Source organism: Enhydra lutris, unplaced genomic scaffold, assembly GCF_002288905.1.
Source record: "Enhydra lutris kenyoni isolate GAN:26980312 unplaced genomic scaffold, ASM228890v2 scaffoldscaffold6, whole genome shotgun sequence".
In the NCBI taxonomy this organism is placed as follows: domain Eukaryota; kingdom Metazoa; phylum Chordata; class Mammalia; order Carnivora; family Mustelidae; genus Enhydra; species Enhydra lutris.
Window position 1 is genome coordinate 48503561 of NW_019154090.1, and position 22796 is coordinate 48526356.

At 37.9% G+C, this 22796-nt stretch overlaps 1 protein-coding gene across 2 annotated transcripts; it reads right to left on the reverse strand.

Annotated features, from left to right (window-relative positions):
- Window positions 1-2928: 2928 nt before the first annotated feature.
- LOC111141316 (ubiquitin-60S ribosomal protein L40-like) lies at window positions 2929-3309 on the reverse strand. Of its 2 annotated transcripts, XM_022493774.1 has the most exons (2): window positions 3210-3309; window positions 2929-3122 (listed from the first exon to the last, which is right to left on the reverse strand). In XM_022493774.1, the coding sequence occupies exons 1-2, from the start codon at window positions 3307-3309 to the stop codon at window positions 2929-2931; spliced, it is 294 nt and encodes a 97-aa protein (XP_022349482.1). The 2 variants fall into 2 exon arrangements, with proteins under 2 accessions (XP_022349482.1, XP_022349481.1); XM_022493773.1 differs by having other exon boundaries at window positions 2929-3309.
- Window positions 3310-22796: the final 19487 nt, after the last annotated feature.

Consider the following 22796-nt stretch of genomic DNA (forward strand, 5'->3'; position numbering starts at 1 on the left):
TGTTTTTTTTTCTCTCTTTGTTTTGTTAGAGATTTACCAATATTATTGATTTTTCATTGCTTTTCTCTATTCTTTTCTTATTTTCAATTCCACTAATTTCAATTTTTGTCTTTAATACTTCCTTTCTTTGGGTTCATTTTGCTCTTATTTTTCTAGTTTATTTATTTATTTATTTTTAAAAAGATTTTATTTATTTATTTGACAGAGATAGAGATCACAAGTAGTGAGAGAGGCAGGCAGAGGGGGAGGGGGAAGCAGGTTCCCTGCTGAGCAGAGAGCCCGATGCTCTACTTGATCCCAGGAACCTGAGATCATGACCTGAACTGAAGGCAGGGGCTTAACCCACTGAGCCACCCAGGCACCCAAAGATTGGACTTTTAGACTTAAACCAGCCTGGTAGCTCTCAGTGTTTGTTTGTTTGTTTTAAATAATTTTATTTATTTATTAAGTAGGCTCCATGCCCAACATGGGGCTTGAATTCATGACCTTGAGATCAAGAGTCACATGCTCTACCAATTGAGCCAGCCAAGGTCCCTTAATTTTTCTAGTTTATTAAGTAAGAACTTATTGATCTAAAATTTTATTCTTTTGTAATTTAATAAAAATTTCTTCTCAGCACTTTTTCTTAGACTTATATATTTTGATACATTGTATTTTTTATTTTTTTGTTGTTTTTTTCTTTTTTTGATACATTGTATTTTTATTTTATTTAGTTTTATATATTTTAAAATTTTCTTTAACATTGCTTCTTTGGCTTTTTTTGACTTTTGCAAAGTGTGCCATTTAATGTCCAAGTATTTAGAAATTTTTTATTTTCTTTCTGTTATTAATTTTTGGTTTCATTTTTATTATGACCTGAAAATATATGAGATTATCCCCAATTTGTTGAGGTTGGTTTTGGGCTCAGTAAATGCCCTATTCTGGTGATTGTTCCACAGGTGCTTGAAAAGCTGTAGATTCTAGAGCTGTTGCACACAGTGTTGTATATATGTCTGTTATATCCTGCTGGTTGTCTGTCTTGTTTATATCTTCTGAATCTTTGCTGATTTTCTGTTTAATACCTCTATCAGTAGTTAAGACATATATAATTCTAGGTTTGTGTTTTCCTCCTTTCAGCTCTACCAGATTTTGTTTTATTTAATATATTTTGAGGCTCTGTTTTTGGTGCATCTATATTTAGTATTATTGTGTCTTACTGGTTTTGGATTCATTATATTTTGATATTTATATCACTAGATTTCCATAAAATTATGTCTATTTTGTTTATTGTTTTACTCTTTGTACCTAGAGGAAGGCTTGCACTGAAGAGGAGCTGCTGTTTATTAAATAGATTAATACATATATTGAATGTAAAAGATGATCTTGATTAACTATTCATTTTACAGTGAAGAAAATTTAGATATGTATATGTTATTTAAATTGTTTATGCTCTCAGAAGTAAATAGTCAGAGAACAAGGGGTAGACTAAAACAGCTTTGGGCCCAGATTTACATGTTAGAAAATAGTCAGTGTTATGTCTGTATGTACACATTCCATGTCTATTTTGATCAAGATCATGAAAAAAAAAAAAGAAAGAGAAAGATCCTAGGCCCTAAAACGTAATTGGTATCTCCTACTTGTGTTTCATTACACTTTAACATTCTGTCCATTACATGATGTTGCACATAAAAAGTACTTAAAAGTTAACTATGTAACATTGTCCTTCACTTCCTTTTGGGTAAAATTTATTGGAAAACTCCTGTGTTAATCAGAAAGCATATTGCTCCTTCCAGAGGTTAGTACTTTAAGCTTGAGGCTGCATTCGAAGAGCTTTCAAAAGAGCTGGTGTATTTTTACACAAGGTCCCATGGCTTCAGAAGATGTCTCCTAGGAGACTATGACAGAGGTCCTATTGAAGTCTTAACCCTCATTAATTGGCTCACTTATATAAGCAGATTCCCAGACAACAGTCCTTTGTGTTCTTCAGAAAACAGCTCATTGAATAATGTGTTAAACCTGCAGCTGGGCCATGGTCATATCCTTGTCCAACCAGTGATGTTCAGGACAAATTCTCAAAGCAAGCTATCAAATCTGAAGTCCAAGGTGCTCTGTCCATAGATGTCCTGATGTCCATAGATGTCCTGACATGTCCTGGAAATTTCACTTTGGGAGCATTGTTGTGTCCATGGTACATGCAGTCACCCAATGACAGTGGGGTCTTTATCAAGTAAGTACCTGCTATATGCTAAGACTTGTTTTAGGTACATTCATTCAGAAGCTACTAACTAGCTATAACAGACATGATACTGCCAACTAGAAGCTGAAAATGTAACAGGAAAATGGAACAAGTAGAGATGAGCTATTAAAACATTTATATCTTGTTTGTAGCTCAGACGAGGGATGCAAGAGCTTGCTGAGGCTGGGGGTGTGGGTATCAGCCTGCTACCTGGAACATCAAGTTTGGTAGGCAGAGCTAAACCTCAAGACAGCAGAGGATGTTTATGGTGATGCCAGAATGGTCAGTTCCTCACCATGATAGCCACACTACCCCAAGGAATGCTCTAGTCATGTCCTTAAAGACAAGTGTGAAATCTTCTGCTTCACATGTTCTACCAGTTCTTCCATTAAGATCCTTGGATCCATACTTTTCGTGTTTAGATGGCACCATTTATTCTATTTTCTTTCCTAGTTAGGCTGCCATGACATAGGAGAAAGAGTGGGACTCTGACAGGGAGAATAGCCAATGATATCAGTCAAAATTGTTTATCTTGTTCAACCTTAGTTTATTCATCTAACAAATGGTAATCATAGTGATGCTGCTCTTTAATGCTTGCATTATATCATGCTAATTACCCTTCACTCCCCCCAATGAAAGGGAAATTTTATTGAGGCCCTTGGGGCTCGGGCAGCAGGCCACCTGTGGACAAAGGAAGAGCTGGTGGAGGGGCCTTATTTGATCTTTTTGTGGCGCAGGTTGTTGGTGTGGCCGCACTTCTTGCGGCAGTTGACGGCGCGGGGGTGCAGGGGAGCATAACGCTTGCAGCAGATCATCTGGTCATAGTTGTATTTCTGGGCCAGCTGGCGGAGGGAGGGCTCGATGATGCCACCCCAGAGGCGAAGCACCAAGTGCAGGGTGGACTCTTTCTGGATATTGTAATCTGACAGAGTGTGGCCATCTTCCCACTGTTTGCCAGCAAAAATCAGATGCCGCTGGTCAGGGGGATCCCCTCCTTGTCTTGGATTTTTGGCTTTGACATTCTCAATGGAGTCGCTGGGGTCAAACTCGAGGGTGATGGTCTTGCCCATCAGGGTTTTCACGAAGATCTGCATCTCTGCGTCTGGCGTGAATGCGCAAGGCCACCACCACCAAACCGCTCAGCCACCTCCTTGAAGAGAAAGAGCCATGATAATTATCCTTACTGATATGTGGAATAACGTGCCATAATTCTCCACTTACTGTGCTATCCTGTGCGACTTGCCTGCAGAGATATGGTGGTGTTTCTTATCACAGGGGTGAGCCCCATTTCTTTTCTTTCACCTTTCCTGTGCTCTTAGGGAGAAGAAACTCACAGTTTTAGATTAGTGACTAACAATGAAAGCAGACGTATCATTAAGAGGAAAGACTGAGGGCGCCTGGGTGGCTCAGCAGGTTGGGCCGCTGCCTTCGGCTCGGGTCATGATCTCAGGGTTCTCGGATCGAGTCCCGCGTGGGGCTCTCTGCTCAGCAGGGAGCCTGCTTCCCTCTCTCTCTCTCTGCCTGCCTCTGTCTACCGTGATCTCTCTCTGTCAAATAAATAAATAAAATCTTTAAAAAAAAAAAAAAAAGAGGAAAGACTGAGTCAGAAAAAAAACTGTTGAAAATTCTTAGTCACATCCTAAAAGGTGGATAAGATCTTGCCAGCTCTATTAAAGGTCAAGATAAATTCTCTAAGCCCATGAGAGCTTCATTCTATCACTGTCTGCAAAATCCAGTTTGTAGCAGACCATAATGGTGGCATTTTTGACAATCAAGTTTAAATTTCCTTTTTCTGATGCATATTTTCCTTCAATGTTCATCTTATTTACAGAAGTTACTTTACTTCATATGTTGCCTCATCACATAGACTCCAGTTCACAGTGGGGTATTAAGGAACAAGTGGAATGATTAATGAAATTGATGAAGTAAAGGGAAATATTAATCCTTAGTAAGAAGACACCATTCTATTTTCAAATGCCCAGAAATTTTATTAAGGAAACTTGAAGTCAGTTATTCAACATGGGCTTGACAAAAGGAAATGTATTTACTTAATTTATTGTTACATTTTTCCTTATGCAGCTTAAGCTGTTTTCCATTTGGAAGAAAGGAGGCATTTATCCAGTCTGTTCTGAGAAGCATCCCTTGCTTCTCACTCCAAAAACACCTTTATTTAAATATACAAAAGTATTTCTGACTTTATTTATTCAGTAGACTCTTTTAATTGAAAACATGAGGATATTCCAAATCTGTGTTATGTAATGCTGACTAAACCATATGCAATTGTGAAATGCCATTTCTGTGCTATTAAAATACCCTTGGATCCTTGATTGAAGCCTCATAAGAAAGCCTTTGTTAGGATCATCCACTTAAGCCATTTCTGTATTCCTGACACTCTAGAACAATTTGTTGTCTTAAGGTAATACGTATTGGGCTAATTTTTTATACAGCAATACATAACTAACACAGATTTTGCTAATCGGTAATGGGAACTCACCATAAAAGACAACCTAAAATGTGGGTTTGGCTCTGGAACTGTGAAATAAATGAACATTCTCAGAATTTGCAGAGATCATCAGTGGAAGGATGATATTTACTGGCACTAGGGATTTAGATTTTGAAGCAACTGCCAGTGAGAACCAAAAACAAAAAGAGGAAAACCTTATTGGAAACTAGAGGGAGGGAAATCCTTGTCCTGCAAGGGCAGAAAGTTGAGAAACACTGAAACCTGCGTTGATGTGAATGTTGAAGATATTTCTAGTGAACTGATGATTTTGCTGAAGAGACTTCCAGCCAGAAGGTTGAAAGTGAAATGTTTTCTTTCTGCTTACAATAATACACAAGAGGAAAGACATAAACTATGGGAAGGAACAAAAAAGTCATGGCATCACTGGTTGTGAAGATTTTCAGCCTATCAAATGGAAAATGATGCTAAAATGAAGACCTGTCTTTCAAGCAAAGGTCAAATTCAGGACAGTATCAGAAAAGCATGATAAGATGAGGCCAAGGAGATAACCAAAAATTTTCTTATTAAAACATCAGGAAAGGGTGCCTGGGTGGTTCAATCAGTTAAGCATCTACCTTCAGTTCAGGTCATAATCTCAGTGTCCTAGAATGGAGCCCTGCATCAGGATCTGTGCTCAGTCAAGAGTCTGCTTCTCTCTCTGCCCTCTACCCCCCACAGCTTGTGTGCTCTCTCTCTCTTTCTCTCTGTCAAATAAATAAATAAATTCTTAAAAATAAAATGTCAGGAAGACTAAAATTGGTTCCTCAGGGTGCTACTCATTCAGGTCCTATTGGCATTTAGTGGTGTGCATCTCTTACAGTCCCTCTTAATCAACCAAGAGCATTTCTAAGAAGTATAAGATATTATCTCTCAGCAGAAGCCCAAGGTAGAGAAAGGTTTATTTCAAATAGATTTTGGGTGTGACTTTTGTCTAACAATATGGATGCAAACAAGATTCATAAAATTTAAAAGAACTCTATTAGGTGAAACACTATCTGCATGGACTGAAGGGGATGGAGATGGTACCAAACAGTAGTCTGTTTCTGCCCACAAATTCTACCAGCAGGAAGTCAGCAGAGAAAACCACTCAGTTTCAAATGCATGTTAATTTTCATGGAAAAAGAAGAAGGTCTTAGAGTCTGGACCCAGGACCCACAAGGCAGAGCCTGTAGACATGGACAGTAACACCTGGCAAGAGTAAGAATGAGCACTGAGTAATGAGCACAAGAGTAAGCAATGAGCTTCCAGTATTATCCCAGCAGGAAGTCAGAACTCGTATGCCCAATGGTTCGTCTGTTCCTCCCATTTCCTTCCTTTTTTCCTTCCTACCTTCATCCTCTTTCCTTCCTCCTTTCCTTCGTTCCTTCCTTTCTTCCTTCCTTCCTTCCTTCCTTCCTTCCTTCCTTCCTTCCTTCTCAATAGAAGTGCTGATGGTGACTACCCTATGCTTGTCCATGGTATGTTATAGGTGTGTGTGGGCAGATAACTCACCTCTTCAGTTCACAGGTTGAGAGAAGCTACATTGGATGAGTCTCATCAGCACCTGAGCACAGACATATGGGCTGTCTCCAACTTGGCACAGTTTAAAGAATAAAATGGTGGTTTGGATGGGGTCGTTCCTATGGGGGGTCTTGGAAGGGGATGAGTTACTTTGTATGCCTGAGCAATGTGAAATACTGAGACATCACAGAGGTGAGGCTGTCGTATAGATCATTTCCCCCAGTGGTGTTTGCTTCTTAATGTTTATATCCCTGAACAGTTTCCTCCCACATTGTCCTAGAGTTGAGAGGGCAGAAGTGATGGCGTATACTTCTGATATTAGGTGGTGAGGGACACTGAGGCTCCCATGATGTTGATAGCTCTCTCTCTTCCAGATCACTCTCTCTTGGGAAAGCTAACTCTTCAACTGGGAGCTGTGCCATGGAGAGACCACATGGTGAGGGATAGAGGCCTTCTGCCCATAGTCACCTAAAAGCACTTAGGAGAAGATCCTCTTGGCCCAGTCCAGCCTCAGAGGACTGCAGCCCTGAGTGACATGTGATTACAGACTTCTGAGATATCCTAAGCTAAAATCCACCAGCTAAGGTACTCTTGGATTCCTGACCCATAGCTCTTAGAGATCAGGAATGTTTAAGTTGTTTTAGGATAATTTGTTACCCACCAGTGCATAACTAGTGCACAGGGTCACCTTGTGTAGCCATAAGACAGACTCTAGAAGTTGTAGTGAGGGACTTGATCTATATTCTATGGTGCTGAGGAAGTCCGTCTGTGGAAAAGGCTGAGCACCACCTGAGAAGGTAGTGATTCCCTCAACACTACCTATAAAAGTAAGAGTCCACACTGTGGTCACTGTATCTATACTACCACCAGGGAATGGCCACTAGAGAGCCCTTTCTGGAGAATAAAGATTGAGACCCCAGTACTGAGCCAAGCTGATGGATGTTGCACTTGCTGAGAGTACCTGCGTAGAAGGAGATGCCCTGGTAGCACCTGCTGACAAGAGTGGCCTTGGAGCTTGGAGAGTGTCTGTCTGCTGGGCTACATTTCTGTTCTCCACAAGGCAGGAATTTCAGTGAGTTACCACCATATTCTTAATGGCTAGCAAGTAAATAGATAGTTTTCAGATTTGTCCTCTTATAGAATTTACTCCTGATATCTCTGGGATATAGGCATGTATGTTAACTTATATTTTTAGTGGTTTGTTGGTTTGTTTGGTTATAAATTTAAACTTGTAGGGGTTTTGCCCTAAGAGTAGTACAAGGATCTCCATTATATTTTTATTTAGATTCACCTAATATTTCAATTTGTTGCTTTTGTAATCTTTCTATCTATTTGATAGGAAATTTGAGACATTGTGTCCCTTTGTCATTATTAAAGGAGAGAAATAATCTATTATATAACCATAGTACAATTATAAAAGCATATAATTTAATATTGATATAATACCATTACCTAATTCACAGATCATATTCAAATTTTATCAGTTGTTCCCTAAATTTCCTGTGTAACTATTCTTTTTTGCTACACATCCCATTTAATTGATGTATCTTGTTATTCCCTCTCAATGTCAATAGGTTCAAAGCCTTTCTTTAGACTTCTTGCCTCAATATTTGCTAAAATAAAGACGGTTGTTTTGTAGAATGTCCTCAACATGTTTTTTGTTTGTTTGTCTCACAATTAGAATCAAATCATGCATTTTTTAACAAAAATGCCAGAGGTGATATACGGTCATTGCAATCCATCAGGAGCTGTGGGGTGATGGTCTGTTTCCACCTTGGCAATGTTAACCTGTTACTGGGTTATGATGGCGATTGCCATATTTCTCCAATGAAACATTGCCACTGTCACCTTTGTAATTAGTAAATAAACAGCAGGGAGATAACTTTAGACTATGTAAATAGCCCATCACCAAGCTTTAACCCAGAAAATTTTAGTGTCCTTTGATGATGTAACTTTATTATTTCTACATTTATTTTTTTTCATATTTTTTCTGCTTTTTAAATTTTTAAATTTTTAAATTACGTTATGTTAGTCATCATATAGTACGTTGTTATTTATCTTTTATTTTATTTTTATGTATTTATTTTTTTGGGTCCCTGCCGCGCTTTATATTAACATATAATATATCATTTGCTTCAGGGGTACAGTCTGTGAATCATCAGTCTTATACAATTCCAACACTCACCACAGCACATACCCCCTCCAGTTTCTATCCAGTCACCCCATACCTCCCACCCCCCTCCTCCCCAGCAATCCTCAGTTTGTTTTCTGAGATTAAGAGTCTCTTGTGGTTTGTCTCCCTCTCTGGTTTCATCTTGTTTCATTTTTCCCTCTCTTCCCCTATGCTCCTCTGTCTTGTTTCCCAGATTCTGCATATCAGTGAGATCATAAGATAATTGTCTTTCTCTGATTGACTTATTTTGCTTACATAATATCCTCTAATTCCATCCATGTCATTGCAAATGGCAAGATTTCATTTTTTGATGGCTGAATAATATTCCACTGTATATATGAACCACATATTCTTTATCCATTCATCTGTTGATGGGCATCTAGGCTCTTTCCATAGTTTGGCTATTGTGGACTTTGCTGCTATAAACATTCGGGTGCATATGCCCCTTTGGATCACTACATTTGTATCTTTAGGGTAAATACCCAGTAGTGCAATTGCTGGGTCATAGGGTAGCTCTATTTTCAACTTTTTGAGGAACCTCCATGCTGTTTTTAAGAGTGGCTGCACCAGCTTGCACTCTCACCAACAGAGTAGACGGGTTCTCCTTTCTCTGCATCCTCACCAACACCTGTCATTTTCTGACTGGTTAATTTTAGCCATTCTGACTGGAGTGAGTTGGTATTTGACTGTGGTTTTGATTTGTATTTCCCTGATGCTGAGTGATGTTGAGCAGTTTTTCATGTCTCTGTTGGCCATTTGGAGGTCTTCTTTTAGAAATGTCTGTTCATGACTTCTACCCATTTCTTGATTGGATTATTTGTTCTTTGGGTATTGAGTTTGATAAGTTCTTTATAGATTTTGGATACTAGCCCTTTATCTGATAGGTCATTTGCAAATATCTTCTCCCATTCTGTTGGTTGTCCTTTGGTTTATGTCAATAATTTTTGATGTAGTGTTCCAAGATTCATTGTTTGCATATAACAGCCAGTGCTCCATGCAATATGTGCCCCTCTTTAATATCCATCACCAGGCTAACCCATCCCCCCATCCCTTCCCCTCTAAAACCCTCAGTTTGTTTCTCAGAGTCCATAGTCTCTCATGGTTCATCTCCCCCTTTAATTACTCCCCTTCATTTTTCCCTTCCTTCTCCTAATGTCCTCCATGCTATTCCTTATGTTCCACAAGTAAGTGAAAAAATATGATAATTGACTTTCTCTGCTTGACTTATTTCACTCAACATAGTCTCCTTCAGTCCCATCTACGATGATGCAAAAGCTGGGTAATCATCCTTTTTGATGGCTGAGTATTATGTCATTATAAGTCTGGACCACATCTTTACCTATTCATCTGTTTTTGTTCATATTCTTATTAGACAACAGTCTTTCTTTCATTTGTTTATCTATTTTAATGACACAAATCTATTGATGGTTATTTTATTCAATGTGTTATAATTTCTGACTATAATAATTCATTTTCATGCTCAAATTGTCCCAGATTTGCTCACTGCCCCTTCACACTGCCTCCTGTATGCTTTGCCCTAATGATTTTTTGAGAACTTAATTATTTTATGGCACCAGATTTTCTGGTTCCAATTCATTTCTGCTTGGGAGAAAAACAATAATTTCTTACCTGACTCCTAGTGGAATTGGTAGTCTACAATGAACTGTATAGACATCTTGAATTATATCCTCAGCTGCTTGGATTCTTGATATAGGTAAAACAATAAGACATAAATTCCCTGCCCTGAGAATTCCCTGCCTTTGTGAGAAATAGCTTTGAGGTATGAAAATCTTTACCTCAAATGATCAGCTTGTTAAGAGATAGCATTGGAGAGACATTGCTTGAATCATAAACACATTTATGTTGTTTCCAGTTGTCTATGAATAGTTGAATGAGCTTTGCCCTTTAATACCCTAAAGGCTTTCCTTAACTGCCCTTCAGATTATTCCTGTGAGTCATGGTTTTCTGATGTCTGGTGAGTTATGACAGTACCTTAACAAAAAGGGAACCATGAGAGACTATGGACTCTGAGAAAAAAGCTGAGGGTTTTGGAGGGGAGAAGGGTGGGGGTTTGGGTGAGCCTGGTGGTGGGTATTAAGGAGGGCATGTATTGCATGGAGCACTGGGTGTGGTGCATAAACAATGAATCTTGGAACACTGAAAATAAATTAAATTTAAAAAATGTTCTATATTAGCCAAGGTTTTCTAGAAAAATGGAACAAACAGGATCTAGATATAGATACATTAACTTATGTATACCTTATCTAAACTGCCCCTCTTTTCATCTCCCTCTGCCTGCCTCTCTCATGGAATTGGCTCACATGTTTATGGAGACTAACAAATGTCTAGATCTGTAGATGGCAAACTAGAATCCAGGAGAGCTGATGGTGTAAGTTCCAGTCTGAAAGCTGACAGACTCAAAACCAAGAAAAACTGAGTATGAAAACAGGAAAAGACCTAAATGCTAGCTGTAAGTAAGTCAGGAAAGAGGAGAAAGTGTTTCTTCTTACTCATGAGAGGGTCAGCCTTTTTATTTTATTCAGGCCTTCAACTAGCTTACTTACACTGGGGAGGATCAAAAACTGTTGCTCAGTCTAACAATTCAAATATTAATTTCATTCAGAAATGCCCTCACAGAACATACTCAGAATAATATTTGACCAAATGTCTGGGTATCCTGTGTCTCAGTCAAATTGACACATAAAATTAACCTCAAGACATCTCATCCCACCTGGTACAAAGGGAGTGCCATGGGACTTTCTGGCACAACATCTGTTCCTCTCTTTTGTGGATATGAGGTTACAGTGATCAAAGGTCCTTTTAGGTGGCAAAGGCTTGGCTGGAAGGACAAGAATTTTAAATTTATGGATAATTATAATATAATTGTTTTGTTACAGAAATTTCAAACAATTGTGGTTGATAAAGGAAGATCTTCTTTTCTATAGGAAAAAGAGGGCATATGTTGATTCCCAACAGCCATGGAATAATCCTATAGAATATGTGTAAAATTGTCTCTGAGATTGAATTTACTTGTGAAGTAGAATAAGAAAATGGAATAGAAGGCATCTCACCTTGAATTTGCTTAGTACATTGAATTTGTTTAGTACATTAGAGATGGATGAAAAGATTTGTTTTAAGGTCTTCATAAATGGTGCTTATATTCTCTTATTTGTAGGTGATTACATATGCTCCATTTCTTGATGATTAAAAATATGCATGAAATGAATGACTCAAGTTAAAGTAAATCAGGAAAAATGGAACATGAGAATAATCCATGTACTGTATGGTGACTAACATAACATAATTTAAAAAAATAAAAAAACCCCACACACACATATACACACACAACTGTTGCTACCATCACAAAGACCACCCACCTCCTTCAATCCTTGACTGAAGTGGTATAATCTTTCTTGTCTATTCTGGAGACTATACTCAAGGTTGGGTAAAGATGACCCCTGACAAAGTGAGAAAACACTTTAATTTCAGGGAAGGAGAAAGAGGGACATTAAAACAATTTGAACTAATGGGTCTGGAAGTCCCAGGCTTTGCCTCAGAAACATGTTTTGAATTTTTGGTGTCCTGGGATGAAGAAGAATGAAAAGGCACAGCACTCTGTCTCTTAAGAGATTGGCTTGGGCCAGAGGCAGGTCCTTTTCATGAAAGGTATTTCATAGTTTATTCATGGAAGACTTACCAACTCTATCCCCTTCCCATGCCCACAGTGTGCACATTAGCATTTTCAAGGTCCTGAAAATTTTGCATCAAGAACCCTGGCTCCCTTTGCTTAACACTGTGTCTTCTAAACTTACTTGGACAATACTCTGTATCAGTTAGTGGATATCAGAAAGCTATGGCCCTAGGGGGCTGCCAATTGCACTGAACTCTGGTGAAGGCTGTTTGCAGTCTGGACCAAACTCCTCCTCAGAAGTCTTTCCAAATACATACAAGGGTTGGCATGTCTGCAAAGATGCATTGACATTCAGAAGGCAAAGGAGAGTGAGCAAGGGCATGGACTCTGAAGCCAGATTGCCCTTCTGCCATGTACTGCTAATGGGAAAGTTATATACCTTCTCTGTGCCTCAGTTTCTTCTTCTATAAAGGGGTGTAATAATAATACATGTGTCTGTGTGGGTTAAATGATTTAATGCATGTGAAGTATTTAGAACAAGGCCTGGAACACAAGGGGTGCTCTGAAGGGTTCACTGTTTTTCTAAGAATTCAGATTCTCTCATTGGCTATGGCTGGACTTAAACTGTAGACATTCTTTGCAGCAAGGGGGGAGTTTTTATTTATTTATGTTTTTATTACTTCTCTAAGTGGAAATTGTGAGCCCTTGGAATAATTTAGTCACAGTTGATGCCGATTCTCTTCTTTTTGAATGCAAGTTCTCTTTAATTTATCTGTGCATGAACAGCAGGATTTTAAACAAAGTGCCATTTGCTGAGGTGGGGAAGACTGTGGATGAAGCATATTTCTGGGGGACATCTGGGAGACTGGTTTTAGATTTGTTAAATTTGAAATGTCTGTTAGATATCAACATGGAAACAATGAGTATGTACTTGGGGACTATGAACCCGGAATTTAGGGCTGAGGTGAGGAGGAGAGTTATAAGTTTAAAGTCATCAGTGAGTAAATCATACTGAAAACCAAGAGTCTGGAACATTTCCCCATGGTCAATGAGTGGAGGTAGAAGACAAGACCAAAAGCTGAGCCCCTGGAATCTTAAAATTGTAGATGTCTAAGCTAAATTATAGATTTTGAAGGGAAACTGTCAACTGTGAGGATGAAAGTGAATTAAAAGGGAGTTGAAGTTAGTCTTAAAGCCTAGGCTTCCAGGAACATAAAAGGTACTGGGCAATGCAATGATCCAGGGCAAGGAATTCTAGAAGTACTCTACTGACTGGGATGAGTAAATGGTGTTCCTTTAATGTCCAGAAGCTTGAAAGTTCTACAAAACTTCCATTCTGAGGTCATTGTCCATGGTTGCCAAGAGATGCTGCCCTCCAAGTTCAGGTTCTCTCACAATGGCTCTGGGCATCCACGTGCTAGTCAACATCTGGGTTCGCTGCTGGTGACGATTTTTGCTGCAGGTGTGGAGAAGGACAACATAGGTAGGGTTGATCTGTTCTCTGGGCCAGAATTGAATACTGCACATTTTGTGAAGAATTCAAACTTTCTTCCATATTATGTAAAATTATTTTCTATATTGGGGCAACCAAAAGATATTTCAAGTAGAAATAGTATTTTAGCTGAAGTAGAATATGACTTAAATTACTGATTCTATTTTAAATCATGAATCTTCTCAACTACAGTAGCCATTGCAGCAGTTCTTTGTTTTTTTCCCTCAGTTCAAGGAAGATCAAAGTCCTGAGTCCTATGACTTCCTGACTTAAAAGATAAAATAGTCTAGACTCTATACTTCAGGGAGACTATTGCCTGGATTTGTTTCCATTTGATTCCATTTGTTTCCATTTCATGCTCTCTTTCTGAGTGACCAATGACTTCTACTTTGTGTCTGAGGAGAAACTTCTTGGAGCAGAAGCCTGGGACTTTCACACATAAATGGGAAGTTCTTTCATTTCAAAATTCTGACATTTCATGTATCCATTTATCCATCCATCCATCCATCCATCCATCCATCCATCCATGTATCCATCCATCCATCCCTCACCATTAGCTGTGCATCTGTTGAGTGTAATGAGCTCTGCTTGGGGCTTGGTGGTGCTCCTTTGGGGAGGTAGGTGAGTAGAGACACAATTATAATATAGAAATGTAAGTAGAATACACACAGGTAGAGGGATAGGAGAAAGCTTTTCAAGGGAAGTATCACTTAAGCCTAGCTCAGTTCTAACTACAGGTGATTTGCCTCCTAGGGGACATTTGGAAATATTTGGAGACATTTCATTGTGACTAAAGTGGTGCAACTGGCAGCTAGTAGGTTGAGGCCATATCCTACAATGCACATGACAGCTCTATGACAAAAAAAATTATCTGGTCCAACATGTCCATAGCTCTGAGGTGGAAAACCCTGATCTGGAGTGATGGATGAGAGGTTAGTCACAGGGAGAAAGGGTAGAGTGGGTGTGAGCTCTGTGCAATGTGCAGTGTGTGCAGAACACTGTGTCCCACATGGCAGGAGTCACGGAGAGTGAAGAGATGAGAGTGTCACGGAGAGTGAAGAGATGAGACTTCCTGTGTGTCAAGATTCTTAACTGTCTTAAAGGCAATTGAGACATGTGAATGATTTTAAGTAGGCAGGAATGTGATCAGATTCATGTTTTCAAATATGAACTGCTCTGGCAATGATGTGAGGGGTGGTTTGAAGCAAAAGGTAGAGGGGCCACTACTGGAGTCATGAAGGGACAGGGGGCACAGATGATTTCTCCTGCATTGTGACAAGTGTGATCCTCATGGACCATGAACCTGGTACACATTTCATCTCATTTTTGAATATTTGGCACATTATTCTTTTGAAGTATTTTAGTAATTTTTTTTTCTAAGGTTTGTTTGTTTCCTTCCTTCTTTTCTTTCTTTCTTTCTTTCTTTCTTTCTTTCTTTCTTTCTTTCTTTCTTTCTTTCTTTCTTTCTTTCTTTCTTTCTTTCTATTTTACAAGCCAGATGAAATAACAAGGGCCTTAGTTTGTGTTTTTGTTTGAGAAAGAGTGTCTGGTAGTAGGGGTCAGATTGGGGCTGGACTCTACCTGACATCACAAAATTTCTACAATCATACTATAGCCAGAGATCAAATCATGATGGTGCCCGAGAAACCAGGAGCAACTAGAAGCACACTACAATAACTCCCCTAGACAATAAAATTCTGGACTAGCCCACTTTTCTGCCCTCAGCTCTGACTAAACAAATGAAAGATTTAATTGAACCCAAAGAAAAATCAATTTCCTCTTTTAATTTTAATTGGATCTTTCAGCTGGCAAGAGCACTGAAAAATGAACTTCATTTCCTGTTTGTAATATTAAAGGGAAAATTAATGTAATTTAATAATAACCACTCTACATTGTTCTGAAATTTCCCCTCTGAATTATTCACATGGGCAATACTGCCCCTCAGTGGCCACATTATGGCATTGGTACTATGCTATAGGTACTTTCATTTTTTGTGACTCTTTTGAAGCCACTTTTCTTTAAAATATTTACCTTGATTGACTTTGCTTATCTATAATAGATACTGTTGGGAATTAATTTTATTGTTGCTTCCAACCCTGGGGTTAAATGACAACCCCTCCCCAACAGAGTCATCTCATTTCTACTTTTAAAAATTAAAGAGTAAAGGTAATGTGTTTCATCATAGAATTCAGTTTGTACTCTAGCATAGAAGACAAATTTCTATCTAAGTTAATACTCTCTGTCCAGATGATTTTTAATGCTATAAAACTGAGCAGGCTTCATAAAGGTACATGGGCCTGGCTTGTAAATGAGATTGCTAGGGGAGTTAAATTGTAAATGATAGAAAAAGTTAATCTTTCTCAGGTTAAAAAAATAATGAATCTCTGTAATTAAGGTGTTTCAATTTTTTTCCTCCCAAGTTCAAATTGGATTTTTATATGAAAAGATGATATCACTTGGGCACACATAAAAATTTATCAGAACTAGCTGTGTGAGAATCATCAAAAAGATATTAAGCAGCACAGCAAAGATGTTCAGTGAAGTCCTTTTTGGAAATTCCAGAGTATGTGGCTTGTAATTTATAACACACATCTTGTTTTATTTAGGTCATAACAATTTGAACTCTCCTTTCTAAATAGTAAGCAATTTCAAGCAAGGGATCTGGATCATCATCTTTGTTCTCCAGTAACAAATAATATAACGCTAAGTTGGAAAATTCTATTTTATGACTTGAATTCATACTGTCGAATCCTGGAGCCCATTTGTGGTTGGTAGAGCTGACAAAAGAGCCCCTTTGAAGAGATGAGAAAGAAGAGGCAAAGTGGCTGACCTCCCTGGTCTAGAAAGACTAGGAATATTGCTGTCATCCCATAAGAGTGGTTGATCATATCTATGCATTTTCTGTGCAAGAACCAAAGAGAAAACTTTTTACTTGGCATCCAAGAGACAAAAGTAAATTTCTGAGAGAAGCACCAAATTTGGACTTCTGGATAATGGTTTGGGATGGAGCAGACAAGAAAGGGACAACAGACTCAGGGTTCTTATGATATTTTGCTTCAGTTCTGGGGAGTTCCTTCAGGTTCTAACAGAGTAAGAAGAGTATTCATTGTTATGTATTTCCCAGGACTTGGTCCTTAAAGGCATTTTCCATCATATTCCTGATAGGAAACCAATAAAAACAGAAAAAAAAGATAAAAGATTGATGAAGAACTCATTTCCAAAATTTGGGAGGAATTTCCACCAATATAAAGTAAGATTGAATTGGATTAAGTGCAGCTTTGGTTAAATGTTTGTGCTTTGCCTCAATGGACATACTCTTGTGCACCCTGAATGAGGCATGTAGTTGCATTGTGTATGTTCCACAGCCTGCTCTGAGCTCAGGCTGCAGAGCTAAGCCAACAAAAAGCAGCACAGGATATCTTCCTTGTGTAAGCACTTCTCCCAATATTCCCCACTCAGAAATTACAGCCACCCAGAAACAAAATGTGGTGGAATGGGCAAATTATTACCTTGTGGTGGCACATGAAATGTTGAAAGTGTTGGGTCTATGAGCAAATCACCCCGAGTCAGGGAACTAAAAGGATATGCTCATGAAGTAGGGTGTCTGGGAAGTCAAGAATATCCTTCATCCCTTTGAATGGAGAATGTTAAAACATGAGGTGGGCATGGATGAAGCTCTTATAACTAAATGATTTCAGCTCATGGATGAACTGCCTATCAACTTGTTCTCTATCTGATCTGCTGGGAAGAACCGAAAAGAAGACATGCAGGTCCCACCATTTGGAGAAATACAAGGTTATCTCAACATCCCTTAGAAGATAAGTAAATAGGGAAAATATGATATTGTCTACACCATCCTTCGCCCAAGAAAACATATTTCAAATGTAGGGAAAGGAGATGTCATAGATATGCACATTAAGAGCATATGTTGAAGGTTGTTTCCTTGTTTAGAAAACTAACTTCCTTAATAGCATATAAATGGATATGGCTCTATAAGCCCAGAGCAGAAAATGACAAGAAGAAAAATTGAGATGAAATGATAGCAGGTGGTAGAAAAAGATAATAGGGTAAGATGTAAAGGCACTGCAATGAGATTAAAAATTACTTAGTTGAAATAAAGATTTAATAGCATGGCTAAGAAGGACCTTTGATAAGGCACATACATAGAACTGCAGAAAGTGAAATTAATCTTATGAGGAAAGGACATGTGCAAAACCTTGGTAGAATGCATAAAATGTGGACAAATAAGTGTAATCAACAAGAAAAAAGAGGATGGATAAAGAAAATAAAATAAAAGCTAAGAAAATAGCGTCTCTGAAGAGGTGGCAGGGGAAGTGGAACTTCAGCTATAATCAAAATTATTTCTCTAATTAGTATAATTCAAGAAAAGTGTCCAGACCCAGGACATCAGTATATAGATCAAAAAGTTTGTCTTGGGGTGCCTGGGTGGCTCAGTGGGTTAAGCCGCTGCCTTCGGCTCGGGTCATGATCTCAGGGTCCTGGGATCGAGCCCCGCATTGGGCTCTCTGCTCAGCAGGGAGCCTGCTTCCTCCTCTCTCTCTGCCTGCCTCTCTGCCTGCTTGTGATCTCTCTCTGTCAAATAAATAAATAAAATCTTTAAAAAAAAAAAAAAAAAGTTTGTCCTTATTTTTATTTTTTGTAAACAATGATTTCTAAGAAATAACACCTGGATGTTCTAGAAAATTTTTCCATTAGGAAAATTAAGGGTGATATATTTGTCTCACAAACATCCAGAAAGAAAAATAAGTTACTGAAGAAGAACTCAATTTCAGACTTCTGCACTATGGTTCAACTAACGGTTGTTGTTTTGTTTTGAAGTGTGGGAAGATCATCACATGCAGATTTTACTCACATTCAAAGATGACATGCAGACACTCAAGACATATATCTAAATTTTATCTTTTGATAATAAAGTTGAAAAAGTTGGTATTCTTGAAATATAGTTTGGAGATGAGGGAATGAGGAAATTTGGAGTAAAGTGTTTGTAAGAACACTGAAACTAGTGTCAGGTTGCATTAACCTAAATTGTCATTACACACTTACAAGCATATATCACAACTAATATGTGTGCTGAAGAAAGGAAGCAAATTTAATCATATAGAGAATATGAATCTCTAATTTGTGTTAGAAAAAAAAAGACTCAAAATGTAGGGTAGAGGGGCGCCTGGGTGGCTCAGTTGTTAAGCACCTGCCTTCAGCTGAGGTCATGATCCTAGGGTCCTGGGATTGAGTTCTGCATCAGGCTCTCTGCTCAGAGGGGAGCCTGCTTTTCCCTCTCACACTCCCCCTGCTTGTGTTCCTTCTCTCACTGTCTCTGTCAAATAAATAAAATCTTTAAAAGAAAATGTAGGGTAGAACATGAAGGAGCAAAAACATGCTAAAGTCCACATTTAGTGCATGTGAAGTAGTAGAGTGAAAAGACCCATTTTCTCTTTTGGATTGAATAAAGAACTATATGTTAACAAAAGCAGAATATAAACATTGTAAAATATTAGAGGAGACGAAGGGAAGTAAAAAGAGGTATCTTCCTATCTCATTATAATGTAGCAGAAGTAAAATACACATAACAAGGATTACAAAAAATATAAGTGGGCTGGATGCCATTAAAAAAGACATGGATTTTCAAATTACATTAAAAATCAGTATCTATAGATTGATTGCATTCCAAAATAGACAAAGAAAACATAAAGTTAAATTGTATGTCAAGAAAGTCATCAACTAATATTCAATAAGGGAGCCAAGAACACTCAGTGGGGAAAGGATGGTGTCTTCCACAAGTTACAGTAGGAAAACTGGATACACACGTGCAGAACAATGAAATTGAACCTCTATCTTACACTGTTCACAAAAATAACCCAAAATGAATCAAAGACTTAAACATAAAACCTAATACTATAAAACATCCAGAAGGAAATATAGGAAAGATGCTCCTTCATATTGGTCTTCACAATGATTTTCTGGATATAACACCAAAAGTGTGTGCACATCTGCACACGCACACACACACAAAATCTAAAAAAAAAAAAATCAACAAAAAGACTGCATCAAACTTAAAAGCTTCAACAGCAAAATAATTAACAAGATTAAAAGGCAACCTACAGAATGTAAAAAAAAAAAAAAATTGCAACCCTTATATCAGGTAAAGGATTAAAATCCAAAATATGTGAAGCACTCTTACAACCAAATATAAAAAATCCAATTAAAAAATTTAGATAGCTAACAAGTACATGAAAAAATACACAACATCACTAATCACCAGGGAAATACAAATTAAAACTGCAATGAGATGTCACTTCAAACTTGTTAAAATGGCTATCATCAAGAACATAAGAGGTAAGCATTGACAAGGATATGGAGAATAGGGAACACTTATACATTGTTGGGAAAGATGTAAATTGGTTCAACCACATGGAAAACAATATGAAGTTGTCTCAATTTAAAATAGATTACCATATGATGTAGTCATTCCACTTTTGGGCATATACTCAAAGGAAATGAAAACAGGATATTGAAAAGATATATGCACTTCTATATTTATTGCAACATTATTCACAATAGCCGAAATATGGAAATGACCTAAATGCCTACCAATGGTTGGATAAAGAAGACATTACATATATGCAATGAAATATTATTCAGCTATGAGAAAGAAGGGCATCTTGCCATTTGTGACAACATAGATAAACTTTGAGCTTATTCTGCTAAGTGAGGTAAGTCAGAGAGTGAAAGACAAGTACTATGTGATATTACTTTTATGTGGAATCTAAAAAAGCCAATATATAGAAACTAAAATGGTGGTTACTAAGGTAAGGGGGAAAAGGGCACCACTTTTTAAGGGCACAAATTTGCAATGAGTAGTAAATAAGACTTAAATATACAATGAAGAGAACAATGAATATAGACAACAATATTGTAATCATCACTTGATAAGAGACTAGAACATAATAATTCCAACCACTAAAAAAAAGAATCATTATGTAATGTTGGTATAGGTGCTAATTGTCACTACAATAGCAATCAGATTGCAATATATAACTGCATCAAGGTAACATGCTGTACATGTTGAATTTGCACAATATTACATGTATTCTGTATTTCAATAAAAAACTTTTTTTAGACAATGTTTATTCTTCTGATCCATGAGTATGGAAAGTTTTTCCATCTTTTTGTGTCTTCTTCAATTTCTTTCCTAAGTATTCTGTAGTTTTTAGAGTATAGATCCTTTACCTCTTTGGTTAGGTTTATTCCAAGGTATCTTATGATTTTAGGTGCTATTGTAAATGAAATAGATTCCCTATTTTTTCTTTCTACAGTTACATTGTTAGTGTATAGAAATGCAACTGACTTCTGTGCATTGATTTTTGTATCCTGCCACATTACTGAATTTTTGTATGAGTTCTAGTATAATTTGGGGGTGGAATCTTTGGGTTTTCCACATAAAGTATCATGTCATCTGCAAAGAGAAAGAGTTTGACTTCTTCTTTGCCAATTTGAATACTTTTATTTCTTTTTGTTGTCTGATTGCTGATGCTAGAACGTCTAGTACTATGTTGAACAATAGTGGCAAGAATGGGCATTCTTGTCATGATACTGATCTTAAGGAAAAAGTTCTCAGATTTTTAATGATATTCACTGTATGCTCCTCATAGATGGCTTTTATGATATTGAGTTATGTTCCCTCTATTGGTACACTCCCTCTATTGGTACACTGAGTTCTAATCAGGAAAGAATGCTGTATTTTGTCAAATGCTTTTTCTGCATCAATTGAGAGGATCATATAGTCCTTATCTTTTTGCTCTATCTTTTTGCTCTTTTATCATTTTGCTCTATCATGTTGATTGATTTGTGAATGTTGAACCACACTTGTGTCCCAGGAATAAATCCTACCTGATTGTGTTGGATAATCCTTTTAATGTAGTGTTGGATCCGATTAGCTAGGATCTTGTTGAGTATTTTGGCATTCATGTTCATCCAGGAAATTGGTCTGTAATTCTTCTTTTGGATGGGGTCTTTGCCTGGTTTGGTATCAGGGTAATGCTGGAATCATAGAATGAGTTTGGAAGTTTTCCTTCTGTTTCTGTTTTTATTTTTTTTAATATTTTTATTTATTTATTTGACAGAGAGAGAGAGTGAGATCACAAACAGGTAGAGAGACAGAGAGAGGGGGAAGCAGGCTCCCTGCTGAGCAGAGAGCCCGATGCGGGGCTTGATCCTAGGACCCTGGGATCATGACCTGAGCCAAAGGCAGAGGCTTTAACCCACTGAGCCACCCAGGCGCCCCTGTTTCTGTTTTTTGAAACAGCCTCAGAAGAATAGGTATTATTTCTTCTTTAAATGATTGGTGGAACTCCCCCTGTGAAACCATCAGCCCTGGACTCGTGTTTTGGGAGGTTTTTGATTACTGCTTCAATTTCATTACTGGTTATTGGTCCATTCAGTTTGTCTATTTCTTTCTGTTTCAGTCTTGGTAGTCTGTAAGTTTCCAGGAAGGCATCCATTTCTTCCAGGTTGCTTAATTTGTTAGCAAATAGTTGCTGGTAATAATTTTTTAAATTTAATTTAATTTTTTCAGTGTTCCAATTACATAAGAGGGTAATACCTGCCCTCTTTAATACCCACCACCAGTCTCACCGGCCCCCTGCCCTGGACCCTCAGTTTGTTTCTCAGAGTCCAGACTCTCATGGTTCATCTCCTCCTCTGATTTCCTCCAACTCACTTCTCCTCTCCTTCCCCCAATGTCCTCTGTGTTATTCTCTATGCTCTACAAGTAAGTGAAACCATATGATAATTGACTTCCTCTCCTTGATTTATTTCACTCAGCATAATCTCCAGTCCCATTTATAATGATATAAATGTTGGGTATTCATCTATTCTGATGGAGGCATAATATTCCATTGTATATATGGACCATATCTTCTTTATCTATTTCTCTGTTGGAGAGAATCTTGGCTCATTCCACAGTTTGGTGATTGTGGAGATTGCTGCTATGGACATTGGGGTACAGATGCCTCTTCTTTTCACTACATCTGTATCTTTGGGGTAAATACCCAGTCGTGCAATTGCAGGGTCATGGGGTATCTCTATTTTTAATTTCTTAAGGAATCTCCACACTGTTCTCCAAAGTGGCTGCACCAACCTGCATACCCACCAACAGTGTACGAGGGTTCCCCCTTCTCCACATCCTCTCCAACACACGTTGTTTCTTGTCTTGCTAATTTTGGCCATTCTAACTGGTGTAAGGTGGTATCTCAATGTGGTTTT

Excerpts from the sequence above, each read along its gene's own strand:
- LOC111141316 (XM_022493773.1), bottom strand. The coding sequence starts at position 3,309 with ATGCAGATCTTCGTGAAAACCCTGATGGGCAAGACCATCACCCTCGAG.